Source organism: Rutidosis leptorrhynchoides, chromosome 11 (assembly GCF_046630445.1).
Source record: "Rutidosis leptorrhynchoides isolate AG116_Rl617_1_P2 chromosome 11, CSIRO_AGI_Rlap_v1, whole genome shotgun sequence".
Classification (NCBI taxonomy): domain Eukaryota; kingdom Viridiplantae; phylum Streptophyta; class Magnoliopsida; order Asterales; family Asteraceae; genus Rutidosis; species Rutidosis leptorrhynchoides.
This window is the reverse complement of record NC_092343.1, coordinates 52,271,968-52,292,363: the sequence shown is the minus strand read 5'-3', so window position 1 is coordinate 52,292,363 and position 20,396 is coordinate 52,271,968. Positions and strand designations below refer to the sequence as shown.

General features: G+C 34.0%; 2 protein-coding genes across 3 annotated transcripts; one reads left to right on the top strand and one right to left on the bottom strand.

Annotated features, from left to right (window-relative positions):
- Positions 1-3,840: 3,840 nt before the first annotated feature.
- LOC139876195 (uncharacterized) lies at positions 3,841-12,421 on the bottom strand. Of its 2 annotated transcripts, none has more exons than XM_071863488.1 (5): positions 12,268-12,421; positions 12,007-12,164; positions 11,714-11,780; positions 10,154-10,254; positions 3,841-3,980 (listed from the first exon to the last, which is right to left on the bottom strand). In XM_071863488.1, the coding sequence occupies exons 1-4, from the start codon at positions 12,397-12,399 to the stop codon at positions 10,156-10,158; spliced, it is 456 nt and encodes a 151-aa protein (XP_071719589.1). In that variant the 5' UTR covers positions 12,400-12,421; the 3' UTR covers positions 3,841-3,980; positions 10,154-10,155. The 2 variants fall into 2 exon arrangements, with proteins under 2 accessions (XP_071719589.1, XP_071719590.1); XM_071863489.1 differs by lacking the exon at positions 3,841-3,980 and adding an exon at positions 9,626-9,708.
- LOC139876193 (3-ketoacyl CoA thiolase 1, peroxisomal-like) lies at positions 3,853-9,847 on the top strand. The gene is made up of 14 exons (XM_071863485.1): positions 3,853-3,982; positions 5,834-5,910; positions 6,017-6,101; positions 6,208-6,334; positions 6,423-6,521; positions 6,792-6,859; positions 6,947-7,054; positions 7,146-7,223; positions 7,313-7,445; positions 7,687-7,783; positions 7,860-7,983; positions 8,866-8,974; positions 9,100-9,183; positions 9,643-9,847. The coding sequence occupies exons 1-14, from the start codon at positions 3,884-3,886 to the stop codon at positions 9,684-9,686; spliced, it is 1,332 nt and encodes a 443-aa protein (XP_071719586.1). The 5' UTR covers positions 3,853-3,883; the 3' UTR covers positions 9,687-9,847.
- Positions 12,422-20,396: the final 7,975 nt, after the last annotated feature.

Sequence of the window (20,396 nt, the reverse complement as noted above, 5' to 3'; positions counted from 1 at the left end):
GCGGTGTATCGAGATTTGTCTGTCTTTACAGGCTTAATTTGGAAGTTTTCTTCAAGACATTTTGTAAATAGAGTGTTTACGAACTCGGACTTGTTCAAAAAAGTTTGACGAACTTTAATTAAATCTGATACCCTATACGTGGTTGGTGTTTGTGTCGTAATTTCAGGCTCTTGCTCTTGCTGACTCAATAGAGGTGGCATATTCCAGAATAAATCTTGCTTTTCTTCTTCATATTGATCTTCTTCGTCTTCGTCTCCGTCTTTTTCTCCATCTGAACCACTAGATGCGACAACAGATATCTCAAACGGGTGGTCTCCTTCTTTAATTTTACATACGTTTTCAACACCATAGTTAAACATATCAAACTCTTCAGTGTTTGGAGGTGGCATTTCAGGCTCTTCCGCTTCTAAATTATGAAGGTTTGGTTCAGTGACTTGTGTTGAGTGTGTTTCTGGGTTTGGTTGTGGTTGGAGTGTTTCTGGGTTTCGTTGTGGTTGGTGTGTTTCTTGGTTTCGTTGTGGTACGTGTGTTTCTGGGTTTCGTTGTGGTAAATTTATTCGTACTTTCTCAACAACATAAATATCAATCGGAGCATTTACAATTGCATATTGTAAAAACTCTTGAAAATCTTCATAATCATCCGTAATATCAAAAACATGGTTATTATAAATGTATCTCATTGAAACAGGTGAATTGGGTGGCATTTCTATTTTTTTAAGAACATTTTTTAATAATATTCTCTGATTCATTGGTTTTATAGGTGCAACAGGTAGTTTTAGCCGAATTCTAAAACAATCTAGGGGTAAATACATGGGAATGTTGTTAATATACTCAAAAGAACCTCCACAACATATATGAACAACAAATTTATCTTCATTGACACAATTCATAAATATTTAAGTAGTGCAAAAAAATTCTTGAAAATGTACCTTGTGTAGCCAATAATCACTGAAATTCTTTTGGAATGAGTTATTAGGAAATGATAAATTACAAGTTCCAGGGACATTCTTTATATAGGATCGAAATTCTATCCATGAAAATCTAGAAAATCTAGTGAAATCTTATCCTGAAAATCCTATCATGATAAGATAAAGGCGCAAGGACGCAAGGACGCAAGCGTACTTGCGCCGGTTTGTACGCAAGGTACCTTGCGCCTTGCGAGGGCATTTTGTCAATTTTTTTTTTTTTTTTTTGGGCTCTGGTGCAAGGGGTGAAAAATATTTGGGCATTTTGGTGATAATCCCTGCGATCTAATTATGTTATTTCGTGATAATTTTCGATCATTTTATCGATCATTTCATGGGCCTCATCTTGCGTTCAAGCATCACTCGAGGGGGTTTTGATGCTCGTATGGATTCGCCGTGAGGGTTTACTCCCGAGGGGCGGTATGACTGTATGAGTTCGTCCCAGGAAATGATTGGGTTGGTGGGTCCGGCATCATGTTTGGAGTCCGGACCCTGTCAGTGACCCTTAATTGACGTTAAATAAATCGGGGAATTTCTATTTTTTGAGTTACACATATTTAATATGGTTATCAAGTTATTTATTTATTTATTTTTTGAAGGCAAGACTTTAAAGTAAGGTTGGTGGGGATTGAACCTGGATCTCCTTTGGAGATTTACAAGCACTCAACCACCCATTTTGGAGTTGAGTGGTTGGGTGCTGAGAATTTTTTTCATCTCAAGATGTGTTCTTTCTATTTTTTTCAATATGAAACATTTCGTCAACATTAAACTTTAAACTGGAAATATAATAGTGATTAACAAAATAAAATTGTCTAACCTCTTATTCTGTACATTATGTAATACTGCATCGATGTATTGTGGTTTGAGAAATATAAATATTCTTGCTTGGCTTTTTTTTTGAAAAAAAAGAGAAGAAAATTCACTATTTGACAAAAAGGATATTTACGTTCACACTTGTAACCCATTAAAAATCATCTTAATAGAATTATGAATAAATGGTTAGTTCTAACTAACTTTTTTTAGGCAAACACCATACAACTAACTTTAAAATCTAACAAATAGTAGGTGTACGACCTCTACTATTTCCCACCAATGTTTCACACTATGCTGCCTACAGCACACTCAACTCACACAAACATGATTCATATGTATGAATTTATTATTTTAATTATTTATTTTCTAATTTTAATATTTAAATTAATTGAGTGGAGGGGTCACAACACACAAACAATATGTAAAAACCGACTTTATAATCGCAGTTGACCACAGCCCATACCTTTTGAATTTAACTCGGTCAAATATTTTGTTAGTTGGTTGGGGTTGAAAGTTCCAAATTGTGATTTTAGCATTATTATTACTTCATACGTCTCATTTTAAGTAATTGAATTTTAAAATTCATTTGACGTGACAAAAAAAAAAAAAAAAAACGATCATAAACTACTCCAAGTTGATTTTCTTATATAATTTAATTTAATATAGTTACGATTATGCATGTCTATATGATTCAGGTGAGTCTAGTTTATTAATAAGATGGGCTCCTTATTTGAGCTTCAGATTAAATGGGCTAGAGTTATTTGAACTGTACAACCATCCCAAGGTAGCCCAAGTGGTTGGGGCCCTGAGATCCTTGCAAGAGGTCTCAGGTTCAATTCTTGAGGTGGCCAGGGAAGGGTTGGAAACAGCCAGGGAGTATTCCTGATGGGCTGCGTACACTAGAGTATGGGGTCGGATTACTCGCCCTTTCCGGGTAACCCGAACAGGGAAAACCTTACAACTTTAACTTTATTTGAACTGTACAAGGAAATTGTGTTGGAAGGAATGAAGCTGGCAGCCGCTCCTGGACGTGATTTCCTTATGTTTTAGGTTGTTTCGTAGCTAAGGTTATAGTATTTATATTCCGTTAATTTGTTTTCCGGAACTCAATTTTTGAATATTACGTGATATTAATAAAAGAGTCATCGTCCTTTGTGAGTTTTACGCTACCGATTGCCTAGCTGCTTTAGTTTTTCATGATACAATTTTTAATTTTGTTGGAGCTCATAAGATAAATTAGCTCGAACTCAAGTTTCATATAATGACTCAAGATAAGCTATCAAGGTTAGTAAAAAGGGTTGCAACTTATAACTGTGAATATCCGTTGCATGACTGCTTTGACCAATTGAATACACTTAATTGTATTTGTTAGTGATAAAATTGATTAAAAAAAAAAAATTATTCAAGCTATTCGTGTGAAGACTGAAGAGTATTTTCGTAGAATTTTTGTTTGTTCATTGACTTCTAACGGCCGCTCAAGAAAAAACTACTCATCATTTTAAACAATTAAAAAAACCAATTAATTTATGAATTTTTCTAATGTCGGTTCTAAAGGTTGTTTTTAATTCGCAATTTGTTAATGGTTTTTCTTTCTAACAAAATGGCAACGATATTAATTCTGAAATTTTTAACGACAACTTAACTGTTGTCATTAATGCATGCAAATTTTGTTTGTACATGTTAATAATCACCTCTTTTAATAATTATCCTCAAATGTATCGCTATTAAATGTACAAATAATTTTTTTTAATGTGAATTGTCATTAGAAATTTCCTATTAGTTTGATTATATGAACTTTTTAATGACAACAAATTTTAGGTGATTTTTTTGCAATATGAAAGAAAAACGTGAAAATTCTTTTTCCTTGTCAAAACTAAATAGAAGAAAATTCTAATTAATTTCACATGTGCATTGGCCCCTGGGCCCCCACCCACTTAGAATTTACATTCTTCTATATATATATATATATATATATATATATATATATATATATATATATATATATATATATATATACCCACACATATACACATGTTTTTTGTAAGCTTTTTCATCTCAGTGCAGAACTCAATTATCATCATAAAAAAAGAAACAGAGAAACAATAATGGATAAAGCCATTACCAGACAAAAGATTCTGCTTCAACATCTTCAACCTACTTCTTCAATTTCTTCTTCTAATCACATACAAGAATCTGCTATTTCTGTAAGTTAATTTGTTTAAAAATTTTCTTTTATTAAAAATGTGTGAATTAATATAAGTCTTCGACAATTTCATAACCTTCACTTTTTAAACTATATATAAGTAACTATACGTACATTACTTTTTTTTTTTTCTTTTCCTTTTTTCATTTTAACGAATGTCATTAGAAAAATTCTTTATTTATTTTGTTAAACGCAATAATGTTAACTGATTCAGACCTTACAGAGAAACCACGATTTACACGTTTATTGGTACTTTTTCGTTGTTTCTGGCGAATTAATGTGATCATGGGGATAAATGTATATAAATATCGAATTTGAAGTTTCAAAATGAAATGATTGGAACAGATTAGTTATTTGCTCCATGAGTAGCGATTTTATTTCATCTGAACAACACGAAGAAACTGTGTTATTCATATGAATCATGAGATTTGTTCACAATATTAGTACTAATTAAATATTCTTAACGTTTTTATAATTTCTCCAACCACCACAACCAACCTAACAAGTGATACATTGCTTAACTAACAAAGGTTGCATAAGATAATAGCTCTGTTTACCTTCTACGATCTGTTTCTACATAGCTATTAATCCAAGAAGTTAATTTGAACAAAAAAGTCTATTATTTATTAATTTATAGAAGATGTACATTAAAAGATCCTTCCATATCCAAAAAAATAAAAGTAAACAATAATATTAATCAACTCCGCGAACTAGTATTGGTTGGTTTAGTGAGGGGCGGAGCTTAGTGTAACCGGAGCTTAGTGTAACCGAAAGGGGTATCCGCTCCACCTGGATTTAGAGGGGAAAAAATTTTTACACTAAAAAAAATAATTTTTACTAAAAAATAATGTTTTTATTAGTGTTTACCCCACTGGAAATAAAAATTTTATTAAATTTTCGAAAAATAATCCCCACTGTCTTTGATTTCAAGTTCGGCCACTGGGTTTAGTGCGTTCATTTTTGTGTGCCTGTTTGTCTAAATTTGGTAAATGATAGATGAGTTGACTGAAAAGACAAAACTACAGATTTGAGTTAGATTACATGAAATTTATAAAAAAAAAATAAAAAATAAAATAAAATTAGTTGTTTTTTTGTTTCTATATAAATTTAAATTATTTAAGTTATCATTTTTACAAATCAATCTCATTATAGTCTAGTTGTTGAAGTCTTGATATTCTTACAACTTGAACATTCTTTAAGGGGTTAGGTTCCATTTGCATTAATATGTATAGTTAGGTTTCATTTACATGTTTGGTGAAGTTTGGTTCTATCTTAACCAAACCCTTTGCATAGGTTTAGATCACACAGTTTCACTTATTTAGTATTTAGAGTCTAACCTATCATATAGTTGGGCGTCTATATCCGTTTTTGGTTTCACAATCTGATAATGATTCATTCAAGCTCAATAAACTATAATGCTGGTTAAAATTAGCAATCAAAACCGAATTTTTGAATTTATAAGTAATTAAGCTATGTTAAAAATTTGAGTTTAAAGGTCAACAAGTCCTTGGACCTTAACAAAGTAAGAAGTTAAGAACCATTTAATAGGAAATAGGAAATATACAAACAAAAGGAGTCAAAAATTACAACTGATTAAAAAGCCAAGTGTTCTGAAAGGAGTCAGATAAACAGGTTAACAGATAAACTTTTCTTTGTTCAAAATCAGATTCAAAATAAAAATGTAGCTAAATGATGAAAAGGTCATTTCAATAACAGTAGTACAATATGTACAATTTTTGTGCTTTAAGAATATGATCAATGGATGAGTAAATTAGTTTTAAATTTGGATTTTTACCATTTGGTTATGTTTTGTAACTTAATGACTGATATATTTCATCATTTATTCGACTAGGCTTCAAATTGTTTAGCTGGGAATAGTTCAGGTTATCATCAGACAACTGCTTCTGGAGACGATGTTGTCATTGTTGCGTAAGTTTCTCTCTTTAAAATATATAAACAGAACAAACCCATTTATGCAATTCATTCAGTTACATTTGTGCTATGTCTATTAATGTAATTTCGTGTCCGAAAACAGTGCATACCGTACTGCTCAATGCAAATCTAAACGTGGAGGCTTTAAGGATACTTTACCTGATGATTTACTTGCAACTGTTTTAAAGGTTAGATATTTAAATAGCGCATACCATACATTTGTGCTATTTGTATTCATGAAGTTTAACATTATCATTATTATTTATAATAATAATATTAATACTTACTGATTAGGCATTAATAGAGAAGACAAACGTGAATCCACGTGAGATAGGGGATATCGTTGTAGGTACAGTTTTAGCACCAGGTTCTCAAAGGGGAATCGAATGTCGAATGGCTGCATTATATGCCGGTTTCCCAGGTACACTTAACGAAATATATAGTTATATTTTTTTTCTTTTCGTTAATGATCTTCGCATTGGATTTGATATAATTCGGTTTATTTCCAGATACTGTGCCCATTAGAACGGTCAACAGGCAATGTTCGTCCGGCCTTCAGGCAGTTGCTGATGTAGCTGCTTACATAAAGGCAGGATTTTATGACATAGGTAAAGCAACCAGAAGCTTTGTTATAATCTCATTGTTTTTAATTGAAATGAAGTTAATAACTTTGTGTATGAATTATGAGTCAACTTTATTATGAAAATGGGTCAGAAACGGTAACGGGATAACCCGGATAGTCCACGTACATATTTCCAGGTAGCCTGAAGAGAAAAACCTTATCCGTTTAGATTTGTACTATATGATATTTTTATTCATGTTCATGACTTTCAGTTGCTCATCTAATGTTTTGATTCATGTTCATGTACTTCATGTAGGTATTGGGGCTGGAGTAGAGTCAATGAGCATTGACCAAATTGGGCCTATCTCCAAAGTCAACCCGAAAGTCAGCATCAATTTCCTAGTCTACATTTTTTTCGAAACTTAGTGCGGGTTTTTGAGTATTAATCAGTAACTAGACCTAATGTAACAGGTTGAAAAATTTGCGCAAGCCAGAGACTGTCTCCTACCTATGGGGATCACATCTGAAAACGTAGCACAACGTTTTGGTGTGACTAGGGAAGAACAAGATCAAGCTGCTGTGAGTTTGACTTCTAAAAGTCAGCCATATTCTTTTATTTTTACCCATGTCAATGTCAAAAAATATGATAGTAACCAGTTTATTTTGATAGGTCGAGTCTCACAAACGTGCTGCCATAGCAACTTCATCGGGAAAGTTCAAAGATGAGATTATTCCTGTTTATACCAAGGTACGTATTGTTGCCTTTCGAACTTGATCAATTTATATTATTGAGATTAATATGTTTTGACCTAAAAGACCATATTGATTTCTTTGTAGATCGTTGACCCGAAAACTGGTGAGGAAAAGCCGGTTATAATATCTGTAGATGATGGTATTAGGCCAAACACAAACATGGCTGATCTAGCAAAACTGAAGCCATCGTTCAAAAAGGACGGTACAACAACAGCAGGTATACATGATTAAATATTATACTTACAAACCAAAAGTGGTAAAATGGCCGGGTAAGGCTGGGTCGGCAGACATACTTCCAACCTGTAGGACGACTCATAATCTTTTAGTTTAATTTTTGTTATTTTACTTGGTTGGCCACTTAAAGATAAACATATCCTGACTCGATCATTTCTTAAGTAAATGGGTTGAAATTGTCATCTTTAAATAATAAGACCCGTGAATGATCTTTTCTTGAGTAGGGACTGCAAGTCAGATTAGTGATGGTGCTGGCGCGGTCCTCCTCATGAAAAGAAGTGTGGCTCTAAAAAAAGGTCTTCCGATCCTTGGTGTATTTAGGTATGTTTGACCATTCAAAATTCAAAATTAGCTTTGTTGACCTTTCTTATATAATCTACAATATTAATTCGAACAGGAGTTTTGAGGCTGTTGGTGTGGACCCCGCAATCATGGGTATCGGTCCCGCTGTTGCAATTCCTGCTGCTGTGAAGTCAGCAGGTCTAGAACTTGATAACATTGATCTTTACGAAATAAACGAGGTATAAGATTTTATTTAATTCTTTTCTGCTACAAAATGGTTAGATTATGATTTTAAATTTGCCATGTGAAAGTAACTAGGTTTCGAACCCTCGCTTCGCGGCGGGGGTTCGGTTTTCAATGTATTTTATTTCGTTTAGTTTATAAAATTATTTCGTGGCTAACGATGATGTCGTTGAAGCGCAACTCGAGTCGAACTAAAAGGTATAGCTCGTAAGAGATTTAAATGTTATGTTAAATTAACAATATATGTACATCTCCGCGTTTCGCTATGGAATTGTCGACTTTTAAAAATTTAACGCAAAATCAACGTGTATGAAAAGTACCCCAAATATTTAGCGTTTTTTAAAAAACGTCCGTTTTGCATATAGTTAGTGACATTGTGTTCCTAAAATTATTTCGAGTTTAACGATTAAATGTTATGTTAAATTAACAATATATGTATATCTCCGCGTTTCGCTATGGAATTGTCGACTTTTAAAAATTTAACGCAAAATCAATGTGTATGAAAAGTACTCCAAATATTTAGCGTTTTTTTAAAAAGCGTCAGTTTTGCGTATAGTTAGTGACATTGTGTTCTTAAAATTATTTCGAGTTTAACGATGGTGTCGAAAAATTTAACTCGTTGCGAGCGAGAAGATATGACCCGTTGAAGATTTTGGGGGAGTTTATTTAAGATTTATTATGAAAATGGTCATGTGACACTTTACCCCTCTGTTTGGGGGGTCGATTTGAATTTTTGAAAGAAGTATGGGGTTTTTGTTGGTGAAATGAAATGTAAATGCTTAAAAAAAAAAGTGAAAAGTCGAAAATACCCTCAAGTACTATTCACTTCCACTATGTCTTTTAGATATGTAGGTATAATATTTATTAATGTGTTGCAGGCTTTTGCATCCCAATTTGTTTATTGCTGTAAAAAGCTACAACTTGATCCTCATAAAGTGAATGTTAATGGAGGAGCTATTGCTATTGGGCACCCTTTGGGAGCTACAGGTAACTTACTAGTTACTATATGCTTAGGTTATTATTGTTATTATTTTTAATTTTAATGTAATTTAGAATGGTGAGTTCTCATTGAGTTTTTTTTTTTCCTTTTTTTTTTCTTTTTATTATCTCAGGAGCTCGTTGCGTTGCAACGTTACTTCATGAGATGAAACGTCGTGGGAAGGATAGTCGATTTGGTGTTGTTTCTATGTGCATAGGTTAGTCTTGTTTTATCATATGTGTAACAACTTCCAACCTTTTTATGTGAACAAGGTTGCAAAAATCGCTACTCGGGGACTCGGTCGGGACTTTCTAGGGAGTACTCGGCAACTCAAGGAGTACTCGGATGTTGACCAAGTTTGATTCTAACCAAGTTTTGTCCAATTTTGACTGATTTTCTGAGTAATCCCGAGTTATGGCCGAGTTTGAACGAGTTCCAAGTTTGACTGAGTTTGACCAAGTACTCACCGAGTTAAAAAATCTGAGTACTCGCTGAGTATGTCAGAGTTCTGCAACACTATGTGAACTTAATTTGATTGACCTTTTAACGACCTATTGAGTAGTATATAAAAACTTAACTAAAAGGGCTTATAACCTCCAAAATATTTTCATTACAATAGTTGACGATTAAAGGGTCTAAAATATTTAAATAATCTTAAAGAGTACTAATGTTGCAGGTTCTGGTATGGGGGCTGCAGCGGTATTTGAAAGAGGAGATTAAGTGCATTTGCGCAATCTTCTTACTGTACAATAATTCATCGAAGGAAGTGTTATAAACGCGTTATATTTCATAAAGATTGGTGAATCAGCTGGTTAATTTATTAACATATAACAAATCAAGACTGTAACATGAAATCAACTAGTCTTGTTTTTAGTTATGTTGAAGGGTAAAATATTTAATCTTCATAACATGACATAATGCAGAAGTTTTTGAGCTTTTAAATTAATGCTTGATATAAACATAATTTTCAATCTGGTAAAATTACCATAATGCAATATTGTATGCAAAATTAAGATGCCCTGCTACAATTTTTTTAGACCTAGTGAAACAAACGATATCATGATTATCTAACAGAAATAAATCGATATCATAACTCGAGTACAATAAACAAAAGCATATGGTGTTGCCTTGTGTTGCATTATTTCATATTATCAACTTAGGAATAAGTAATATTATAACAAATTTACCTTCAAACGTCCTTATATAACAACTGGAATTTTGGTATTCGTTCGGGAGGAATTGGGCAATTCACTATCAGCTTGCCTTTCATGGCTCCTCTAAATATTTCCTGCAAGAAACGCATAAAACTTTCAAAACACAACGATACACATGCCTTAGGACGAGAAATAAACACATGCATGGATTTCAATGTTATACACTAAAAAACTCAGTTGCCATTAAACAATACCCTCCCGTGGAAAATAAGTATCTGAGGTAAGAGAGCAATGTTACATTCAAACAAGAACAGGTTTGACTTTTGACTATTCTATATAAAGAGTAACTAATTTCAGTTATTATTATATGATAATGGGTCACATTAAAAACTAGTTCGTGTGCTAAAAGTTGCCCATAACAAGCTCAAGATTTAACAAACTTCTAAATTTCTACATTTAAAAAACTTGGATCAATCTTTTAAAAAAAGTCATCCTAATCATATGAACTAATTGCAGTGAAACAAAAAAATATGCATCGATGAGTCAACCCCACCAGCTCTTTTTGCTATTATGATCCAAATCATTCACGGGTTTTCATTTAAAATTTTGAATCAACAAATTCAAACAAACAAGAAATTCTCCACTGTAAACTAGATTAATTCTGATTTTAATGTTTATGACACTGTATTTGTATTGGTCATTTGGAGTAATCAGACAAATTAACAATAATGCCTTGAGATCAATACATAAATTTTACATTCTTAAATCACATTTAATAATACACACACCTAACAGATAACTGTAAATCCCGCAAAGTGTACTTACAAGTAGGGATGGCAATGGATCGGATATGGATTAGGTGATGTCGTATCCACATCCATATCCATTTAATATTTGTTCGTCCATATCCATATTCATATCCATTTAGTTTCAGGTCCTCCATCCATATCCATATCCAGTGGATTAAGCGGGTTAATGGATATCCAATGGATATTAGAAAATTGTTATAATATTTTCTTATTTGCGATTAAAATAAAAACGCAGTATAACAAAAAATAAATATAACATGACATAATTAAAATCTATCCATAAGAGAGTGTAATCTTTGTCAAGATATAACAAAATTTGTTAAATTTACTATAAAACATAGATTATGAAAAATTAAATAAGAAATTTGTAATTTTATTTTGTTAGATATACGTGTTTTATTGTAATATATTATAGTTATTTCATTATAGGGTTGAAAGCATAATGTAAATCTAACGGTAAATGAACTTGTAATAATAAATATGCAAGCATATATCTATATTTATGTTTTGTATATGTATTTCGGGTGGTAATGGATATATCCATGGATGAAACTTTTCATCCATGTCCATATCCATATCCATTTAGGTTCATCCATATCCGTATCCATATCCATTTAGGTTCATTCATATCCATCACGAAGCGGGTGGATCGGGTGGCCATTGCCATCCCTACTTACAAGTAGTTATAAGTTTTATAACTATCCCTTACCCAAAAAAAACAAGAAAAATAAACTACAACAGATATTCTATTACGATATAAAATATGCAACTAGGCCAGATATACCTCTACAACATCAATGAAATCCTGTTTTCTGTGAAATGCTCCAACCCACTTTGTGTGATCTGCGCTCCTGTAATCAAGCGAAAAACAAAAAATATTCATATTCAAATAATAAATGAAAAAAAAAAAAGAAAGAGTAAAAGCATCTGGAACACAATTACATCAGAATATCAGATATTGCAAGCTATCAGCATAAAAAAAAACCTCAATAAAATAAATCTGGAAAATTTATAATGAAAACAAACAGGAAAACATATATAGAGTAATAAGATAAGCTCAAGATAATAATTAATTACCCGGAATCCATCTTCATATGATGAGCATTGAAGAAGAAAACAGTACAAGGTATAAAAGTAATATCAAAATACTTCAAATAAACTTGAATTTCTTCAGAATCAACATCCACTAACGCTATACTTGCAAATTTCGATACCTCATGTTCTGATTTTGATAGCTGCAAATTCAATATTATAATTTAATTGAAATAAGAATACAAAATATGAGAAATGGTGTAATCAAATGATATATAAACCCTAAGGGGAATAAAAAGTGCGTACGATATCATCGAGCTGAAGGCAAACGGTATCTGATGATCTGCCAAAACGAAGAACGAGAAGTTTATCAATTGTATCTCTGATTATGGAATCAACCTCTTGTTTCTGAGTTAACGTTTTCAGTAGGTAACTCATTTTCCTATCAAACTTCGTTAACTTTATGAGGATGATAGAACTTAATTATTGCCAAAATTTTATTAAAAATAATAAATAAATAAAAAAGATAAAAAGAAAAACGACAAAGATAAAAATAATGAAATTACAAAGTGCAACCAAGCGAGTCATTTCATGAAGGAGCGATCTTGCTTCTAGCTTTTAACCAAGAATAAGACGATATTCGAATACAATCAAATAAGTCTCTTCTCTTAATCGGGTTGGATCCGAATAGTTTGTCGTTTTTATATCGCCAAATCCACCATCAAGTTGCAGCAAAGATACAATAGAGTTGGGACTTAGAAGCTGACGAGGCTCCAAGATGATCAAGACATGTGAACAAATCTTCCACATTATCGAAGTTAGGCCAATGAGTGTCTGTCCAAGTTTTCACCCGATTCCTAATAGATGTTGCCAAGTTACACACAATAAGCGTGTGATCTCTAGATTCGCCACCCACATAACAAGTAGGACAAATGATCGATTGGATATCCAAGCCTCTAAAGTATACATTGATTCATGTTGGAAGTCGGTCAAGTAACAATCGCCAAAAGAAAACATTAATCTTTATTAGAAGGAACCGATGCCAACGTGTGCGTTGTGTCGAAGAAGGCAAATACACGCCGTCCAGGAAAACTCTTGTGCACTTAAACGAAAAGAAGCCATCAGTAGCGATATTTCAAACCCAATTATCATTTGATTCAGATACACAAACAGTCGATAGCAACATCAAGAATTCGTCTAGCTGCGTGCGTGAATGACCAGATGGGGTTCTAACCCAACTCCAAGCCCAGCGAGTGTCATCCCAATGATCATTCACACTGCTATTCGGATTTGTAGCTAGTCGATAAAGGCGAGTGTATATTGAGGCGAGCGTTGTATCCCCGATCCAAATATCTTTCCAAAACCTAGTATTACAACCATTGCCAGTAACTCATTTAAGTGTGTCAGCAGGTAATTGATTCGTGGCATACAACCATATACTTAATTATCTTATTCTAATCTATTTATAAAAAAAAAAAATTAGTTAAGGACATCCAAAAATGAAAACTAGACAATAAATTAAGAATAGAGAATACAAATTATAAAGTTTATTTTAGTTTTGGTTAGCACGTAAACGATGGAAACGCTCATATACTCTGTTATCTATTTATGTTCCTTTTATTTATGTAATTAAAAATTAAAAATAAAACAATAACTTCATGACATAACAAGCAAACGAAGGACTAAAAACCAAACTGACTCAAAAAAACATTAGCCACTCAAAAAACACAGGAGCCAGGACAACAATCGGGGGAGGACATGCCTCATATTTGAGGTGGAGGATTTTGCCTCATGTATAAGGTGGATGACATGACCTATATTCGAAGGGGGAGGACATGGCACATGTCCGAGGTAGAGAACATTCTTACGCCTATTCAATTAGGGGGCCATTGGTCACAGCTTAATTTCGTCGAAGGAAAAAAAGAAGAGAGACAACTCAAATGTCAGTGCATAAATCAGAAAGAGTCGTGTCGGAAAAAGTGGAATTCTTCTAAGATCCATTGCTCAATTTTTCTGCATGTTCCGCTTTCAAAATGTGGAGACAGTGGTGAGGGCAGGTGGAGAGTTGGTCGGTCGGAGGACATGCCCCATGTTCGAGGTGGATGACATACCCCATGTCCGATGTGGATGACATGCCCCATATTCGATGTGGCCGACATGTCCAATGTCCGAGGTGAAGGACATGTCTCATGTCCGAGGTGGATGACATGCCCCATATTCGATATGGTGGACATGACCCATGTTCGAAGGGAGGACATGTCACATGTTCGAGGTGGTGGACATGCTCCATGAACAAAAACTAAATGAATATATAAATACATCATCACTCGATCTATATCTGATTTATTGTCATCTCTATCTCTACCTATGGGCTATGTTTAACATTCTTGTTTATAAAATTTCTTTACCAAGTATTTTGACATTAACATAAAGAATTTAGATTAACTTTAAAAACTTGTTGGAAGTGTAAATAAATTAGTTAATTTTCTTTAATTTTTTGACAAAAACAAATATAAAGTACACGAATATACGGGGATTGATCAACCTGTTAACTTTTTGTATGTTAATCAAGTAACAAATGTTAGAAATTAAAATTACTTTTAGGGATCAGAGTTTACAACTCATCATGTCCCATTAACATCCAAAAGCAGCTTTTTTTTTACTTTCCAAAAAGTAGAATACTTCTTCCGTGATTTAGGCATATAGCCGTTTAGCTTCTTTTGTATAAGAAGTCTTCCATCCAAATGTAACAAGATTTTGAGATATGCAAAACTGAATATTCAAGCAAATACAATTACAATTATATTCCTACTTTGAACATGGCATCAGAGCTTGTGTTGATGATCTAAATCATTCAATCACAGCAATTTAAATCATTTGCCTATTTTTTTCGTTTGAGTGGTTATCATGGCAGAACATGACAGCCAAACTCAACTCATTACAGAATTAACTAGCCAATTGGCTAGAATTCTCCAAACCAACAATGAAAATCAATCACAAAGGCATCCTGATTCTTTAAAAATCAGTGCTACCCTTAACAACTCAAATTATTCATTATGGTCTCGTATGATCAAGGTTGCCATCGGAGGTAAATCCGAGGCCCTCCTCAATCATTTAACCGAAGATCCACCAGAAACCAACAACCAGAAGTGGAACCAGGAAGACTTGGTGGTATTTTCATGGATTATTCAAAACATAGAGCCACAAATTGCAAGCAATCTGACCCAGTTTCCAACAGCAAAAACCTTATGGAATGCCCTCATCACAACCTACAGTTCTGGTAAAGACAAACTCCAAACCTTTGATTTACATGTTAAAGCCAACAATATCAGGCAAGAAGGTAAATCAACTGAAGAACTGTGGTTGAAATTACAAGGAATCTGGGGTGAAATCGAAATAAGGGATCCAAATCCCATGGAACATCCGAATGATATTGTCAAATATAATAACATCAGGTCAGAACAAAAGCTTTTCCAATTCTTAAATGCTTTAGATTATAAACATGACAATATCAAACGTGAGCTACTAAGAATCGATCCCTTACCCACTGTCGAAGGGGCTTATGCTGCCATTCGAAAAGAAAATGCACACCAATATATATTTAACAATAAAACAGATGTCCTTACCCAATCCGGCATCTCCACTGGCTTGGTAGCACCGGCATCAAAATCCAAGGATTTCGACAGCCATGGTTTGCTATCAAGAAATCAGCGTCGGTCAGACTACACGTCATCATCCCGAGATAAAGACAACCTTGAATGTACAAAGTGTGGTATGAAACGACATACCAGAGAACAATGCTTCAAGGTTATTGGATATCCCGATTGGTGGGCTGATAGACACAGAAAGGGAAAAGCCTCGATGGTAACGACGGCTACAACCAAGGGAAAACAGGAGGATAACGAAACCGGCACCACCACTCAAGGTGGTTTCGGTTTATTCACAGCCGAGCCACCATCATCATCATCATCATCCGGTGAAGGTAACAGGGGATTGGGATTAGGGATTAAATCCCTAAAAATCATACCCAACAAATTGAATAAAGTGGGTGGGGATAAATATGTCGATGAGTATGATGGGTTAGGAGTGTCGGTCACGAACTCAACACCCACCACCGAATTTAATTCCCCAAATTTATTTATTGACACAAATAGTCCCTGTAATAATATAGTTGGCAATAAACAAATAAAACCTTTTTTCAATAAAACTAAAGATTTTAAAATTAAAAATAACGTTTCGTCAATTAACATTGTTTCAAATAAAACAAAAAGTAATGAGTGGATTATCGATTGTGGTGCCACCGATACTATGACTTTTAATAAAAATGATATTATTATAAATACGAAACCAAACAAAACCAAAATTAAAACCGCTAATGGCGGTATTATACAAGTCAAGGGCGGGGAAACAGTTGAAATCTCACCAAATTTAAATTTAAAAAACTGCCTTTATGTTCCCGATCTCTCCCATAAATTACTGTCTGTTAGTCACGTGACAAAAGAACTTAATTGTACCGTCTTATTACACCCTACATTCTGTATCTTACAGGACATCAGAACGGGGGAGATAATTGGGCGTGGTACTGAACGGGATGGTCTGTATTATGTGGATGAGGTCACTAAAGATGGTAGGATCATGCTAGCTCACGGGACTCCCGATAGACAAGCATGGTTGTGGCATAGACGTCTTGGTCATCCGTCTGCTGGATATTTGCACATTTTATTTCCTAATTTATTTTCTTCAAATAATAGTATTGAGTGTGAAACTTGTATTTTGGCCAAAAGCCATCAAAACTCGTTTAAAACTAGTAATACAAAGACTGAACGTCCCTTTGCTTTAGTTCACTCCGATGTATGGGGACCCGCAAGGGTTAATGGAGGGCACAGTTTTCGATATTTTCTTTTATTTATTGATGACTGTACTCGTATGACTTGGACATATTTTTTAACTAACAAATCCGAGGTGTTTGATAAATTTACTACTTTTTCCAACATGGTTCAAACACAATTCCAAAGTAAAATACAGGTTTTAAGATCCGATAATGGTGGTGAATTTGTCAACAGTCAAATGAAACTTTTTTGTGAAGAAAGGGGTATTATTCATCAAACTACGTGTCCACACACACCTCAACAAAACGGGGTAGCTGAAAGGAAAAATCGTATTTTATTAGAAATAACCCGTGCTTTAATGATTGAATCTAATGTTCCAAGGTCTTTTTGGCCTGAAGCTCTTGCCACCGCAACCTATCTTGTAAATAGACTACCAACTAGAGCTTTAGAACTTAAGAACCCTCTTGAAACCTTAACTAAATTTTATAAACCCCCATCTAATCTCACCCTAAGACCTCGAATATTTGGGTGCACGGTTTTTGTTCACATTCCTAAAATAGAACGAACCAAATTAGATGCGTGTGCTGAAAAATGTGTATTTGTGGGATACGGGGTAAATCAAAAGGGGTATAGATGCTATAGTCCAAAAAGGAAACACATGTACACTACAATGAACTGTGATTTTTTGGAGACTGAATACTTCTATACCCAACACACAAGTCAGGGGGAGACAGACTCTGGTGACGCAGTGAGTTGGCTAGATATTCCATCATCTGAAGAAGTAACTCATCATACCACTCCACAAAGTCCTCCTCCAGTCAGTACTACGGTTAATAATCTTCCCAACCATACAGAGGTAAATACCGAATCTCCTGATATAACTAATCATGAGGATTTAGAAGAGATTTTACAGGAAAATAGCGATCAAGTATATCCTGAAAACGAAACACCACAACAAAATGAAACACAACAGCAAGAACGAGAACAATATGTTCTTCCTCCAAGAATCAACCGAGGGATTCCTCCCAGAAGATACTCTCCTGAGAGAACAGTCTCAAAATCAAGATATCCAATGGCAAATATTGCTAGAGGAAATTTATCAAAAGAAGCAACAAAGTTCACTTCCGCATTATACTCTGAAGAAATCCCAGCAATGGTTGAACAAGCTCTAAAATCAACATACTGGAGGAAAGCAATGGAAGATGAAATGGAGGCTCTCAAGGTAAATAATACTTGGGTAAAATGTGTCCTTCCAGAATTAAAGAAACCGGTAGGATGTCGATGGGTATTCACAATCAAACACAAAGCCGATGGATCCATCGAAAGATATAAAGCGCGGCTTGTTGCCAAAGGGTACACTCAAACCTATGGCGTTGATTACTCAGAAACTTTCTCACCAGTTGCAAAAATTGACACTATTAGAATCCTTTTCTCCGTTGCCGCAAACAAAGACTGGCCACTCCACCAATTTGATGTTAAAAATGCCTTCCTACATGGAGAACTCAAAGAAGAAGTCTATATGGAAGGTCCTCCCGGTTTCACATCAGAATTCAAAGAAAGGGAAGTTTGTCATCTTAAAAAATCTCTTTATGGTTTAAAACAATCCCCTCGGGCTTGGTTTGGGCGTTTTACTATTGCTATGAAAAATTATGGTTTTAAACAAAGTAATTCCGACCATACTTTATTTTTTAAAAAAAGAGGGAACCTTATCACATGTCTCATTATTTATGTTGACGACATGATTATCACAGGAAATGATCAAGAGGAAATTACAAACTTAAAAATTAACCTTTTTAAAGAATTTGAAATGAAAGATCTAGGAGGTCTTAAATACTTTCTAGGAATCGAAGTTTTACGTTCAAAAAGAGGGATTTTTATATGTCAAAAGAAATATATACTTGACCTTCTTGCTGAAACAGGAATGGTCAACTGCAAACCCGCAGATACTCCTATGATTCCAAACCTAAGGTTATATATAGAAGATGATGCCAAAGCAGCGGATCGAAGTCAATATCAAAGGATCGTGGGAAAACTTATCTATCTAGCTCACACTCGTCCAGATATATCACATGCTGTTGGAGTTGTTAGTCAATTCATGCATCAACCCCAACAACACCACATGGATGCAGTATGGAGGATTATCAAGTATCTAAAAGGCACTGCAGAAGATGGAGTCCTGTTCAAGAAAAATAATCATCTAGAAACACAAATATTCACCGATTCGGGTTACGGAGGAGAAAAGGGAGATAGAAAATCAACATCCGGATACTTTGCCTTTGTTGGAGGAAATTTGGTTACTTGGAGAAGCAAGAAACAAAAGGTTGTCGCCCTATCTAGTGCTGAAGCTGAATTTCGGGGGATTTCACGAGGTGTAACCGAGGCCTTATGGATCAAGAAACTTTTGACAGAAATTGGTTTTCCTCCTAATACTTCGATCAAAATCATGTGTGACAACGAAGCAGCAATTGCGATTTCAGAAAATCCAGTTCAACACGATCGAACCAAACATATAGAAATTGACAGACACTTCATTAAGGAAAAATTAGAAGCCGAGATCATATCTTTACCTCACGTCCGATCAGAAGACCAACTAGCAGATATCTTAACCAAGTCAGTCAACGGAAGACTTTTTAGAGAAATACTCTCCAAGTTGAACATCGGAAACCCCACTATTCAACTTGCGGGGGAGTGTTAGAAATTAAAATTACTTTTAGGGATCAGAGTTTACAACTCATCATGTCCCATTAACATCCAAAAGCATCTTTTTTTTTACTTTCCAAAAAGTAGAATACTTCTTCCGTGATTTAGGCATATAGCCGTTTAGCTTCTTTTGTATAAGAAGTCTTCCATCCAAATGTAACAAGATTTTGAGATATGCAAAACTGAATATTCAAGCAAATACAATTACAATTATATTCCTACTTTGAACAACAAATGCCACCCGATGAGAGCAAGTTGCGTGATACATGCATGTAGAGCAGGCAAAAAATATTATAAACACCAAAAAATAAGGATATTCTAACCTGGTGCTTTTCTTGACAAAACATATACGTTTGACCACCCAACAACAATATTCTACCCTATATTAGAGCCAAAATTGATCATTTGATTCAATTAAACAACTACATATTACTACATAGGAGAGTGCATATCTGGTCCAGAACCATACAACTTATCATCAATTAGTTGCGACATTTCATTAAAAGTAAATGCGTCTTTTCAAAATTAACAATTTGAACAAAATTAAGTTACAATAGACACGGATTGACCCATAGATTAGAAACACATTTTCTACTTTTCATTAATAAAAGCTTTTTGCCAATCTTCAATGTTTTTATTAATAAAAGCTTATTTTCCACATTAATGTGCAGGCTTTCTCCTGTTCGTTAATAGCAATAACAATAATAATACTAATACGTAGTAATAGATAATAATACAATTATTTATAATTTTATAATAATAATAATAATAATAATAATAATAACAATAATAATAATAATAATAATAATCTATACTATATATAATAACAAAAACAAAAATAGGTCATTTTAAGGAGTCTAAACTAATCTTAATCATCCATTTAATTAACCATCTTTGATCTTAGCC